Source organism: Sinohyriopsis cumingii, chromosome 6 (genome assembly GCF_028554795.1).
Source record: "Sinohyriopsis cumingii isolate HCF-2022 chromosome 6, ASM2855479v2, whole genome shotgun sequence".
Lineage (NCBI taxonomy): Eukaryota > Metazoa > Mollusca > Bivalvia > Unionida > Unionidae > Sinohyriopsis > Sinohyriopsis cumingii.
In genome coordinates this window covers 34,077,365-34,091,699 of record NC_142966.1, presented here as the reverse complement: position 1 = coordinate 34,091,699, position 14,335 = coordinate 34,077,365, and the positions used below count along the sequence as shown (strand labels likewise).

At 35.3% G+C, this 14,335-nt stretch overlaps 1 protein-coding gene across 2 annotated transcripts in view; it reads right to left on the bottom strand.

Annotated features, from left to right (window-relative positions):
• Positions 1–5,107: 5,107 nt before the first annotated feature.
• LOC149796696 (uncharacterized) overlaps positions 5,108–14,335 on the bottom strand; it is a 94,366-nt gene continuing 85,138 nt past the window's right edge. For both annotated transcript variants that reach the window (XM_089961321.1, XM_089961322.1), the window contains 5 exons: positions 13,441–13,570; positions 11,826–11,929; positions 11,136–11,197; positions 8,203–8,266; positions 5,108–8,012 (listed from right to left, as the gene is read on the bottom strand). In XM_089961321.1, the coding sequence (XP_089817447.1) occupies positions 7,825–8,012; positions 8,203–8,266; positions 11,136–11,197; positions 11,826–11,929; positions 13,441–13,570 (548 nt within the window). In that variant the 3' untranslated portion in view covers positions 5,108–7,824. The remainder of the gene's footprint in view (positions 8,013–8,202; positions 8,267–11,135; positions 11,198–11,825; positions 11,930–13,440; positions 13,571–14,335) is intronic.

The following is a 14,335-nucleotide window of genomic DNA, read 5'->3' as shown; positions in this document are numbered from 1 at the left end:
ATACACTGAGGGATTTGTAGAACGAAGAAACAAAATCATGGGACTCAATAAAAGTTTAGAACTGATGGATCGTTTGCATTTGGATATGTGGTTGCAAAAGAAGTATTTGCTGAATGGGGTGGATGTCCGCTTGAGACTGAATCGTAGCAGTACCGCTTTCCATTTAACGGCTAGAGATGACGATTACAAAACCAAAATCCAAGAAGCTAGACTCTACGTACGACGCGTGGAAGTGTTACCTAAAGTGGATAACGACATCAGTCAGACGTTGAGCAGAACGACCGCCAAGTATCCGATACGTCGCGTGGAAGTGAAAACCTTCATCATTCCCAAGGGGCAACGATCCATGATCGAGATCATCTGTTCCAAGGACAGTTACCCAAACGTTTGATCGTTGGTATCGTCGAGAATACAGCCTTCAATGGAGCTATCGTTAAAAATCCTTTCTACTTTTAACACTTTGGCGTGTCCAAGATTGAAGTCAGTCGCGATGGCAAGACCTTGTGTACCCGACCTTTTGAACCTGACTTTGACAACAAGAATTACTTGAGATCGTACTTGTCCCTGCACGAAGCCACCGGACAGTTAGGAACCAACACCAGTCACGGCATTACGTACGAAGATTATGCAGGAGGCTATGCTTTGTGGGCTTTTGATTTCACTTCAGACCATGGCAGCGACGAGGGACATTTTCACCCTATAAAATCAGGCCAGATTCGTGTGGAAATTCAGTTTGCAAAACGAGAACCTGATGAAACGGTGAACGTCATCCTGTATGCAGAATTCGATAATACTATAGAAATCAACAGTTTGAGAGAAGTCATTCTAGATTATTAGAAGCCATGAAAGACTGTTATCCCTCTTTACCTAGTGGAGAAACTTTGAAGATGAAATGTGAGGAGACCGTGGAAGAATCCCAAGATAAAGACGAAGAGGCTGTCATGATGAAGTCTATATGGCCAGAACAAAAAGCCCATTTAGTCTCCTGTTTTGCCAAACACTTGGTCGAAAGAATGACGTAATTGATCAAGAAAGAGTGCTATGGATGTCAAAACGATCATCCCAGTCAAATTCAACACGATAAATGCCTGATGCTGAGCCAAGAAGAAAAATTGGACGAGTTTCTGGACGAAGCTTGGAGTCTCATCTCGGACGAAGTCGTGTTGCACCAGTGGTATAAAGACTTGTGTGAACATTCTTGTCCACCATTAACCACTCAAGAGATCCATCGTATCGAAGCTCTCCTGAATCAGAGTGGTGAGACGAAGCGAAGAAACGGTTATTTGTCAGACATTTTCAAGCAAAAAGTCAGGATCGAATTGATCACGTATTATTACCTGTGAAGAAGAAGAAAAAAAACACACAAAACATGGATACCTGGGAACTTTATTACCTTTTGAACCACAGTTCTTATACAGCTTCTTGGAATCCTGTCGTCTGTGCTAAAGATGAACTCCCTCATCGCAAACCTCAAGACCATCAAGCTTATGTGATCAACACGGACGACAGTCATCTCCCAGGAACCCACTGGGTAGCCGTCTACTTTCCTCAAGAAGGATGTGTGGAATATTTCGATTCGTATGGATTGCCCCCTTTGGAAGACGATATCATTGACTTTATGAGAAGAAATGCTCAGACCACCCGATTCAATAATGTGAAATTACAAGGCACAGATTCCTTGGTGTGTGGACAATATTGTGTGTATTTTCTGCATCATCGCAGTCGGGGCTATTCCTTAGAACATTTAGTGAATCAGTTTGATCCTCGTTCTTCTTCTTGAAACGATGTGAAAGTAGATCGATGGTTTTGTGACTATTATACTGGTCTTTTGTCTCAACCTAGGAAACATAGTGTCCATCAATGGTCTAATGACTTCCAACAGTGGAAATCACAATTTCATTCACAACGTTGTCAGCCCTGTCCAAAATAATGTGTTAACTGAAAAAAAATGTTTGGTATTTGAAAAAAAAATGTTTGATGTTATATTGTTGGATTATTGTTAAAAATGTTATAGCTGTTTGTTAGTGATAAGTTATTTTGAATAAAAAATGTGTTTTGAAAAAAAAATGCCTTTGTCTTTTGTTTGGCTATAGGAATCTTGATTCATGCTCTTTGACTTCTTATTATCTCTCACATACACTCATTGAACGTTCCGGCTCGAAAACCGTATAGGGATGTTTTCCATCACGTCCGCGCTTTGACTTTAAAAAAACGGGGAAGTTTCCAGTCTAACCATTTATTGTCGACTCATCCTCCTACGAAGATGTGCTCCAGACTAGCTAAGCTAAACGAAGCATACGTGAATTTGCATAGGGTCAGACACAGTCTGATACCGAAGCCTGAAGAGATAGAGAATGTGAGAATGTTAAAAGTCACTGAAGACCTGATAGAAGATCTCTTCATAGAAGAAATTAACAGGTAGAAAGAAGAATGGACAGATAAGTACAGACTTCAGAAACAGCAGAGAGAGCAGCAACAACAACAACAACAACAATAACAGCAGCAGCAGCAACCTGAACCTGACAGAGGCTTTGTCGATTGTCGTATCGATACCAAAGAGTTCTTCTTCTCTTTCCGAAGAAGCAGACCTATTGTCAGAAAGTCTTAGAATATAAAAGATCGCCCTAGCTTCAACTTCACGCAAGCAAAAACAGCCCTTTTCAGGGCTACCCCAACCTCTAGAAAAGAAATAGCAATCGATTTGAAAATGTGTGTATGTAGAATAGTGTGAATATAAACACTCACTCTTTTCTGGTGTGATTGTATATGTTTATATATGTGTGAGTGATTATAAGTGCTCAAGTACGTTTGTGTGGATAGTAGATTATGATAATTTTTTTTGCTGTTTGACGTGCGTGGATAGTAGATTTGGGGTTTGATATGACTGCTTTGCGTATGTGGATAGTATATTATTTGTTTAATGAATTTTTTTTAGAATAGTGATGGGTAGTATACAAAAGTCAGTGAGTGTTTCTTTTAGGTCCGCGAGTTGTTTGGTCATGTTCTAGATAATATAAATTTTGGGTTTTAGGGGGATGTTTTTTTTTCACGTCCGCGCTTTTAGTATAAATTGAAAACTAATCGTCAGTTGGGCTACCCATCGTCAACCTTTTAAAAGCAAGACAATGACTACAAGGATTATGGAACTGCTAGAACTCCAGATGCACCTGGAATATGCCAGGTGCATAGTAAATGAACTGGCCGCGGAGGCCATATTAGAAGAGGAAAGAATAAAGAAGGAAGAGGAGGAGAGAAGAGAGAGGGAAGTGGAGGAAAAGAAAATAGGAGAGAGGATGGCTTACAAGATACCAGAGACAGAGGATTGGGGTGATGAAGCCAATCATCCTCCCTCTGCGCTCCCAGTCAAAATTGTCAACTGGAAAGATTGGAGTAGAAGATGTGTGTGTGGTTCCAGGCCTGGAAGTTGCCGTCATTAACCAGGTGCCCTGAAGTTTAAAAAACAAACAGCCCTTTTCAGGGCTACCCAAACCGTTAGAAAAGAAATAGTATTCCATTTGCCAATGTGTGTATGTAGAGTAGTGTGAATATAAACACTCACTTTTTTTTCCTAGTGTGAGTGTATGTATTTGTGTTTGTAAGTGATAAAGTAGGTTTGTGTGAATGGTAGATTTTGGGGTTTTGTAAGCGCTCACGTACGTTTGTGTGGATAGTAGATTATGGATTTGTTTATTGTTGCTTCGCATATGTGGATAGTAGATAATATGAGATGAGAAAAGTAGGGGATGTTTTCCTTCACGTCCGCGCGTTTTAAGTGATGATCTAGGTAATATAAATTTTGTTTTAGGGGATGTTTTCCTTCACGTCCGCGCTTTAACTATAAGAACCCACAACGTTTGTTGTTCGAACCATTCCACGGAATAACCGAGACAAAATGACTCAAGTATCAGTTTTATTTAATCTATTGAGAGACATCTATTTTTGGATAATGGATGTAGAATATGTTGTAGGAAGAATAGAAGAGGAATGGAGGCATGGAGATATGAAAGACTTGGTAACCAGTCAAGTTCAAGGCCTAAAGGCAGAAAGATATCATAGCAGGGATGATAGAAGAAGAAGTCAATAAGTCAAGAGGCTTCATTGACCCACCTTATTTCAGAGTGGGAAGTTTGAAGGAAGCACTGGATCATGTCATCCAAGTCCGGTGCTTCCTAGAAAAGATATTGTACTGGACAGAGTGGAGTAATATAAAATGGGGGTTGGACAAGATGAAGAAAGGGGAAGATCTGATGAGAAAAGTAATGGAGGAAGAAGTAAAGAAGATTAAAGAGACATGGAGCAAAGACAAAAAAGATCAGGAAAACAAAAAGAAACAGAGTTTGAGAGGCTAAATCAGAATTGGATGAAGATACAGACCAAGTTTAGAGAGTTGGGCCATCCTGACTGGTTACCAGAGTCAGATATAAAGAAGAAGAAAGGATTATTAGGAAAGATAAGGGGATGGATTAAGAAGTGGAGGAAATAGAAGAAGACGAAAACCAAAGGCCCTTTTCAGGGCCACTCCTATCTCTCGAAAAGAGATTGACTTTCAATTGCCTACCCCATTTTTATTTTATTTGTGTGTGTGTGTGTATGTGTGTGCGTGTTATATCCCTCTCCCCTGTTCCATTTCCATAGACCCATTAGGTCGGGACCATATTAAAATAGGGTCCTGACACTGTTCCATTTCCCCTTGACGCTCAACAGTCCCATATTCCCATGTTAAATTCCCCTTGACACTCTATCGTCCCAGGGGTTTTCGTCCATGTCAAATTTGCATAGACGCTATATCGTCCCAGGGTGGTTAATGTTAAATTTGCATAGACGCTATATCGTCCCAGGGGTGTTTTTAATGCTAATTCCCATTGACGCTATATCGTCCCACTTTACTACTCACGAGGCTGACGAAGGTAGCTTCACGGGTAAATGACCTATTCAGTGTATAAATGACGATGAAAACACCTGACATGATAATCATATTTTGAAATGGGTACCTGTACAAGTACAATGCCACCAGAAACATATATTTGTATTTAACTTTGTCGCTTACGTTGATCAGATGCTAGTAGGGTAAAATATAGATTAATTACAGATTAGATTGCTATGCACTTATATTTAATAATGTTCCTTAAGACCGGAATTGTGGTATATATCATTGCAAAACATGTTTCACTATCCATCAAATATTTCACTGCAATTTTAAATTAAAAAAGTGATATTATATCTATCTATAAATCGATCTATTTCTCTATATATCTGTCTATTTCTTTATATGTCTGTCTGTTTTTCTATTGGTATGTCTTTTTTCTGTATGTCTATTTCTATTTCTCTGTCTTTTTCTATGTCTCTCTGCCTATTTCTGTATCAGATTTTGTCGATATCTCTACCTGTCTGTATGTTTCTCTACCTGTCCGATAGTTTCTCTACCTGTATTTCTGTTTCTCTACCTGTCTGTAAACTATTTAGTCTTTTCATTATTTATCTGTTTATCGATGATTATAACCTAATCCATTTGTTGACCGGATAAAAATATTGAGAAGAAAATATTATTTTTCATAATCCATATAACATATGTAGTGCAAGCAGTGGGATGTGTTGGTCATAGCTTCTAGAAGAAACATCAGTTGTTGGCTAGTAGTTGCAGCTACTGCTTGCAAAATACCACATAAATAGTGGCCGAATGGCCTAAAGCGCTCTCCGTTACGGATCACTGCCATCTCACCTATGGCTGCGTGGGTTCGAGTCTAGGATTCGGCCAATGTGGGTATGTCAGAAAGCTTGCCTGTAGCTTCTCGTGGGTCGGTGGTTCTTCCCGGGTTTTTCCCGGATTCTTCGTCCATCACTAATACTGGCCGACATGCATAGCCTATCGTATGCTGATAAATGGCGTTAAACACAACATTAACAACAATAACGCTGATTGCTTCTAGATTGTCTTCCTTAGTGTGACTGTGCATTACAACATCCATCCAGCTAAAATCTGATTATGGTTAACACACACAACTGTTGATGTACCGTCAAGTTTAGTGTCTGATCCCTACGCCACGATTCGTAGAGCCATTGGAATGGGATGTATAACTGGGTGCATGCTTTCCTTAACGTCACTGCTCACAAAGTTACTCTTTGTCGCTAAATAAATTTCCTATTTAGTTATGTGTAATAAGAGAATGACACCCAGAGTTAATAAAACAATTGTATTGTCTCTTTATCTCATGCTAAGAAGCAAGGCTTGGTAGCATCGGTTATGTTAAATGATCTTCAGTCACAAAATCCACGATATCATTGTCATGTTCTTTTATCTCTTGCTTCAAAGGATTTACAACAATATAAAAATGTCAACAAATATGGAACGATATGACGTATTCCTAAAACTTTATATTACGAATACGTATATATATGGATTAAAATGTAGTAAAGCACTTGAGATTCTTGCCCCAATGCATGACATATATTTCAAATAATATTCTGTTTAATTTCTTTCTCTATATTCTACTTCTTTTTCTATTTCTCTCAACTATTCTATCCCCGTTATCCAAGTTAACGAGTTGAACATTAGACAATGTTTTGAATTAGCAGGCAAGAGCTCATCTTTGCCGTCTATAATATGCCTCTTAAGTGCCAATCGCTCGTAATCTCTTCTGCTTGCTTTTAGATTTTAATATTTTAAAATAATATTTTAAGGTCACAGTTTCGGTGTTTATCTGCTTAGTTTTTCCGTCGCTGGATATTTAAGTGGTACTTTACTAAACTATAATATCAAATGGACCAAACTTTATGTGTAAATACAAATTTTTGAGTATAGTAAATCGATATCAGTAGTAAAATATAATATCAAATATATACAGTTATTAAATGATTTACTGAACTTATTTATGGAAACAGTATAATCTCAAACATATATACATTTTAATGTGTGAAATAGCAATTTGGTTTCCTTTCTGTATGACTTTACACATATTATCATATTTATGTACACCCTCGTGTTATCTGCATATCTTAGTTTTCTTATTTAATAATGTGATATGCTTTGGATCATCGATTTTGTTGTTTCGAAATATATCTTCTAAATGTTTCACATCTTTGTTTGACATGAACAATGCTTCACCTAAAACATTACATGTTTATTGAACTCTGCTTCGTGTACCGTAAAAGCTATGCATAACTATTATATATTTAGTCTTTCCTTTTAAGGTATATAGCAAATATTAGAATCGGGTACATATATTTTCTCGCGCGTTGTAATTTACTCAGATTTATTTTGTCGATTATTTTTAATTTTGTTGATTAAAACAAGCTTTAAGACAATCAGTTCGTAATGTTTTCATCTTTTTGGACGTTATGGTCTGGGTCATATGTCACTAATCCTTCCACAAAATAATATGTAGAAAGGCTTTAGTGATTGAGAGGTCAAGATGGTAGCATTTCTAACGGTATAAAAACTTTGTTTAAAGTGTTTGAAAATGTCTCTGAGTTTCTGAAAATGAGTATTTTATTTAAGTCTAAATGACTCAGTGTCTAATAATATAAGATTTACTCTAATATGGAGTCAAACAGCATTGTAGTTTTAGGTACTAACCCTTAAATACAGTGTTAGTTATGTTTAAATTGAGAGTCAAAAAGATTCCCTCAACTCCCAAATTAAGCAGGTGAATGCATATACCGATATTGGAAACCTACATGTGACGTATGTAATAAGTTCAGAATATCTTATAAACATTCTTTTAGTATATAATGCATTCATGATAACACATAAATCTGAATATAATATAACATTCTGACAAATGAACATAAACATGAAACATTTGTTTTGAACAGCGAATACATATTTCAATTTGTTATAGTCTGTGTTGTTCTTAGTCTTGTTTGAATTTCTTCCTTCTGTCTAATTAAATCGTTTTTCCTTTTGTCCAAAGCTTTCAGCTCTCTTTCAACCGACCGTAGCGTCTTAACATCACTGTTCATGCCTACGCCTGTCTCTATTCCGAATCCCTCTCCACTGTTTTCATTTGATTCATCTGAATAAAATAGAATAATTTTAGTTTACTCATGATGCGTACCATAAGTTTAAAAATCTTCATCTGAATGTTTTAATCGTAAAGAGCATGTTTAACACGATATGTCTGGACAAACCATATTTGTCCATAAAAAAGGAAAAGGTAAACGCTAAAAAAATAATCTTATGAATATCCTCTGACCACAACTTACCTGTTTCAATGTAATTTATCGCACAATAAGCAGACCCTTCGATTCTCCCTCTGTCTTGTAGTTTCTGTAACAGAAAAGAAACAAAGTGTAATATCTCTCGTTTAAGATGAAGAAACGTTATATATGGACGTTGAACTGAATTTACCTTTGGTACTTTCAAACATCATCATGTAAGGTGGATATTTGATACACAACATTAGGATGATACAAATACCGGAGGGATTTAACCTCTTCCCGATGAATTTATGTCCTCAGACATCGAACACGGTTATGGTTTCTTCTTTATCAATCAAATCCTCAGACTTGGAACATAGGTAGTGTCGTTAGTTGCTTTATTCGGAGTTTAAATAAACCATATTTGTCATGGACGAGAATAAATATCCTAGGCAGTATGTCAAGGTGCAAGATTCAGTGGCATGTTATTCCTTCAGCTTTAATTAGTAGCGACAAAGACTTAGCACAAAATGTAGCTTTTTTTAGCTTCCATGAAGCACTTGTTGCAAGTAAAGGTGACTTTCCTGGATAACGTGTACTTTTCAGTAGGCTCGGAATTTATTTTAATAGGATGGTGATCAAAACCTTGTGATAACCTTCGCCCTTAACTGAACGGTATACGAAGAAGGTTCATAATGAGAATGATTGTGCGAGGGATCACCACCATTGGTACTCCTACGCTGTAAGCTAACCAGCACTTTTCTCCTCAAAATATTGTAATCATTAGGTGGAGAGACTAGCTTTGTGCCGTTTGTTTTTTCCTCTTGGGTTTAAAAGTCAGAGGACCAGATTTACATTTTTCAAATATTTAGGAAAAAGGTGTGATAACGTATACGTGTGGCGGTAAAACAGTGACTTTGTATATGCACTGTTTGTCACAATATTACTGACTGATTAACAAATGTGTTGGAAATAATGAAATTGTAAAATGATTTCAATCTGAACAGATTTGATTATGCATAGTAAGTTTTTGCTAGAATTATTGAAACACGTTCCCTTGATAATTTCCTTGTTTTCCAGGTTATTACTGTTTCGTTTTGCCCATACATAGGTTCAAATAAGCAGCTTAGTAGACAATTAAATAAGGACAAGTCAGACAATTTTCGTGGCATGTGTGGCAATAATTAAATTGAATTTCAGAAAGTTTATGTGATTAAATAAAATTAGATATTAATAATTATGCAAATGTTAATTCAATAAGATTCCAACTTTTTCAGACAATAGTAAATTTATTATGCATACACTTTGAGGGTTTTACAGTATATGCCATTACTCTGTATGTTCCCGTATTTAATGGCTCTTGATTATGTCACACGGCCTATGTTTACCAACTGGCCTTTGTCAATTTATAGTCTAGCTAACTGCATAAGCTAACACACTAAACAACCTTAGAATTCAAACGTATGTGAGAAACTTAATTGTTATTCTCTTGTCTGTGGAGTAATTCCGAATTTGATTTGTTTGTATTTTATACAGTTTCTTTGATGTCTCTTGACTGGCCATCAATTAAATTTTCTCCAAATGTTGTATGTTAATACAAATATGAATACGTATTGGACAAAAAGGATCTTCCACATGCATTACAAAGCTGAGGATTTTAATAGCTGTATCCCCTTTCAAATGTTTTCCCGTGTCCTTCTATTTTCTTATATATTAATCCTTTAATATTATTTTGGATGTACATTTTAAAGTTTTAAAATTACCACTGGAATGTCACATGAAGCTAGAGATACGATATACAACGATATACAAAAATGAAATACATCTTATCACATAAACTATGACTTTTTAGTAGAACCCTGACGGTATCAATACAGAGTAAACGTTGTAATCAAATATACAACCAGCTTAACTAAACATCCTAACTTTTATGTATATTCAATTTATATTGTGTACATCACCTTAGTCCCTGACTAAGAATGTCTACCTGACTTTTATCATACTTCTAAGAAGTTCATAAGATTCTTGTTTTGATTTGATCTCATTATCTGTGTTTTTCCACTGGAAATTCTTTTTTGTCTTAGCCCAAGTGAAATTATCGTATAGAATATTTCGGTAAACAATTATTTATCCTGTTTTATATCAGTCTTTTGAACAATATAAAATATAATTTAGTTGTGTTCATATATGATTTGAGAGGAAATATTTATTTAAATTATTCATTGGATTTACAACATGCTCATTGACCTTTTAAACTAAATATTTAATTTCGGGTTAAGGACTCTTTCAAAGACATTCTGGATTATATCACTGTTATACATCATGACATTCAGGACTGTTATATTTAATTAGGGACAATCTGTATATTTGGACTTTGACAGGACATTTAGAATTCAAAATACTATACGTTCCTTTTAAATCTTCACTTTGTAAGTTAGAGCAATACATTGTTTGCTCATTGTTTGTTTTACTTCCCTTGCGGTAAATAGTTAACAACTCTAGATTCGTAACATATCCGGTGAGATGGCTAAAGAATAAAAACATCCCTGTTTAAAAAGCTAAGTTATTCATCTCAGTACCTAAAGCTACAATGATAGTATGTCTATAAATTCACTTTATATTATATAATTATTATTGTATAATATAAAATTATAAAATTATAAACGAGTGTGGCCAAAGAACCATATAAAAAACAGGTTTGTCTATGTGTTAGAAGTAAGATGCATTATCATGTATTAAACCAATAAAGCTTCCTTCGTACTGACTTGATCCGTCTCTAGTCCGTTGGAACAGATGCAAGTTATACAACCGTCAGCATTTCTTTCGCCTCTGGATTAAATAGCAATGGTCTAACCTAATAAGAAAAGAAGAGGCACCAGACACGAATCTCTATATATGACTACAATACAGTAATTTTACTAATCGATAATACATTATATAATTTTATGAAAGCTTACTCCAAAATTATACATCTTTTTTAAACGGTACTTCAACCTTACCTCATATTCTGTATATCCTGTTTGAAATCCTTCTCCTGCATTGTCACCTCCGTTGACCGACTCTAAATAGAGAAAAATACAAATGTTGTAGACAAATATGTAAATGGTTTTATTATCTCAATCTTGCTCTCCTTCTCAATATGTACGGATGAATGTTGTGTTACAATATTAGTGCAAATAAATGAACTTAGGATTTCATATTCGATTATGAATTGTTTCATGCTCATTATTAAGAGAAAATATAATCATTCAAAGCCGTCTTGAAATATTAATATCATTGTGCACCAGTCTTTGTTTCATGAATAGTTACATACAACTGTTTGTACGAACATGCCTATATATCAGGGATGAAAATGGTGGTGGGTTTCGTTGTTTCGAGTATCGTTACTTCCATTGAAACTATCCTGCCTTCCTTTCGAAACAAACGTCATATTTATGTGGAATCAGCATATAATACAAATATATCATAGTGCAGTCCTTATCAATAATACCATGTAAATTAATAAACGGTGTAGTTCGAGAATATGGTGATAATATAGCACCAACGAAATTGATACATATTCATATACATACTCGTTATGTAGATCTATGTCATTAATCTGTCAAAGCGTTTATGTGAATGGTTCACAACTGTCATACGATTCTTATCGTTAGGTCGCTGTGTGTGTGTGTGTGTGTGTGTTCTCTTACGAATAACGTTTCCTGTGTTGGAACTGGCAAGATTTACGTAATGACTAGCCATATCGTGGTTGACCTTTCCCATTTGCATTTCATTGTCTCTAGTGTCTTTGTTCCTAGTCAATAAAGAAAAGTGTGCTTGGAAACTTTACACACACATACACAAATTATTGACAAATATAAGCAACGACATATATTCAAGCTCTTAAAGTCACGTGGATAACAAATGACCGTGCGCATCAATTAATTAGCGACCTCTCACTGTCTCTTAAAATCCGTTAATAGGATATTAATATCATGACACATAGCATGACTTAAAGAACATGGCATTCTACGTTTCTTTATCTTGCTCAGCACACCTGTGATATTAAACCTGACAGGGTGACACAACCACCCCGATACATTTGTTATAGGTTTTAGCCTGCTATGGAGTGTAAATATAACTGTTCATGCATCAATAATTACCCTCACCAACGCTGACATATCAAGAATATTGATAATGTATTAATTTGCTCTATTATTATTATTATTAGTAGTAGTAGTAGTAGTAGTAGTAGTAATAACAAAATGGGAAATCCAAACTGACATCTAATATGTTGAAATGCCTATATCTTTATAATGATGTCAAACATTTATGATACAGTATATCCACAAACATATATAATAGTTCTTATAATGAATGCTTATCTTTGAAAGTACATTTTTATTATGTTTACGGAAAAAAGTGTGACTGTTATTATAGTATTACCAACATATTTACCATTCGTTACGTTGTCTTCAAGAGAATGAAAATATGGAAACACACATTTAAATATGCACGTTATTTCTTGTTAAATATACATCTTAACTGATGAAAAAACATTCATAAATATTTAGTACAACTAGACAACTCAAAAGAAAAAGTGTGCATAGGTCCTGTTTTAGAAATGAAGATATAATAATTTAAATAAGATGTACGAATTTCGATCCTTTCTAGAATTATTATTCAAGGAATGTGGCTTTCAGAAGCCCTTGCTTCTATATAAACAGTTTGGTTTACAAAACAAGTTCCTTTACTGGTGTGTTGATAAGAAACATTAACATATGCTGTAATGCTAAATATTACTTAGCAATTCAAGAGAGATTGCGTTTCTACTTAGGGACACATAAGTCATCAGCATTTGCAACAGACCATATTATATAGTTGTACACATTGAAAGACGTTTTTGCAAGTTTCAGTTTCAGTTGTTATGCAAAGGAAACAATCACTCATACGTATAATATTAGTCATATCCCAAGCAATCAACTGTAATTTCATTAAAGAAGCGACAATTATATTGCCTCTATTTTTCCTCTGATTGTAATAAAATACGGATTGCTATCAAGGCAAGTTTGAATTCATTTATTAGTTATTTAAAGAAGACAGCTGCTCGATAATTGTATCTAAAATTGCAATCTTTAAGAAGCTATTGCACAGTACTGTATATTGTTTCCTCTAAATTATGATCAAAATCCACTAGTAGTGCTGCTAAGTAAACCAGTCATGCCTACGGTGTATGACGTATTAATTAATACATCCATGTTATGCTATACAATTTCCCACCATGAAAGTCTACAATAATATCACAAAGTCTAGTGAGACACTTACAGTCTTTTCTTCAAGACAGCAACCGTGATGATGTTAACGATGATGGCAATCACACATATTCCGCCAACGGATCCTCCTATAGCAGGTGCATTTACAGCGGGATACGATTCCATCTGCTTTTCTGACGAGTCTGCAAAATGAAAGTCTATACTACTTATATGTCCATTAGTTAGGAACAAAATAACAAATAAAAGTGTATATTTATGTCATTCTCTTTATGGGGTCATTTACCAGAGCAATAAGACAAGAAGAATGTACTATTACTTTTTATTTGAATAATACATTATTTTGCCACTGTACTTAGCGAAGACAATATACTGTGGAACTATCATCCAATCCCAACCTGTCCTTTGATGAATTGTAACTCCACGGATGTATTAAATACACTCTTGAAAGGAGCTTGCTGACATGACCACGTTTTCAAATCCCTGCTGATATTTCAATAAGAAAATATCAATGAATGCTTAATCAAAAATGGCACAGTTTTGTGACAACGTTTCCAGTTTACATAAACTTGTGTGGCTTACCAAATAAAGTAATAGCTCTGGTTGGCAGAGAAATGACCATATCCAATATCGAGATAGCATCCCTGATTGAAAATAGCTTGCTGAAGAATGACAACTCATCTAAGTAAGAGCTAGACACACCTTCTGGAGTTTCTGTGGTAAGGAAGAGCGACGTGAACCTAAATGAGATTTCCACTGTCTGGATAAAGACATGCAACTTTGCAACTGGACCCTCTTTGTAGATTATGTGTACTTAGTTCTACCCAAAACTCTCCTAATACATGTAAACATCAATACTGTTTTTATGAGAACAAAGCTGCCATGCAGACACTTCCTAGTACAAAATATCGGCCTATTTGGATGACAACACGTCGTCATTCAAGAAGCCA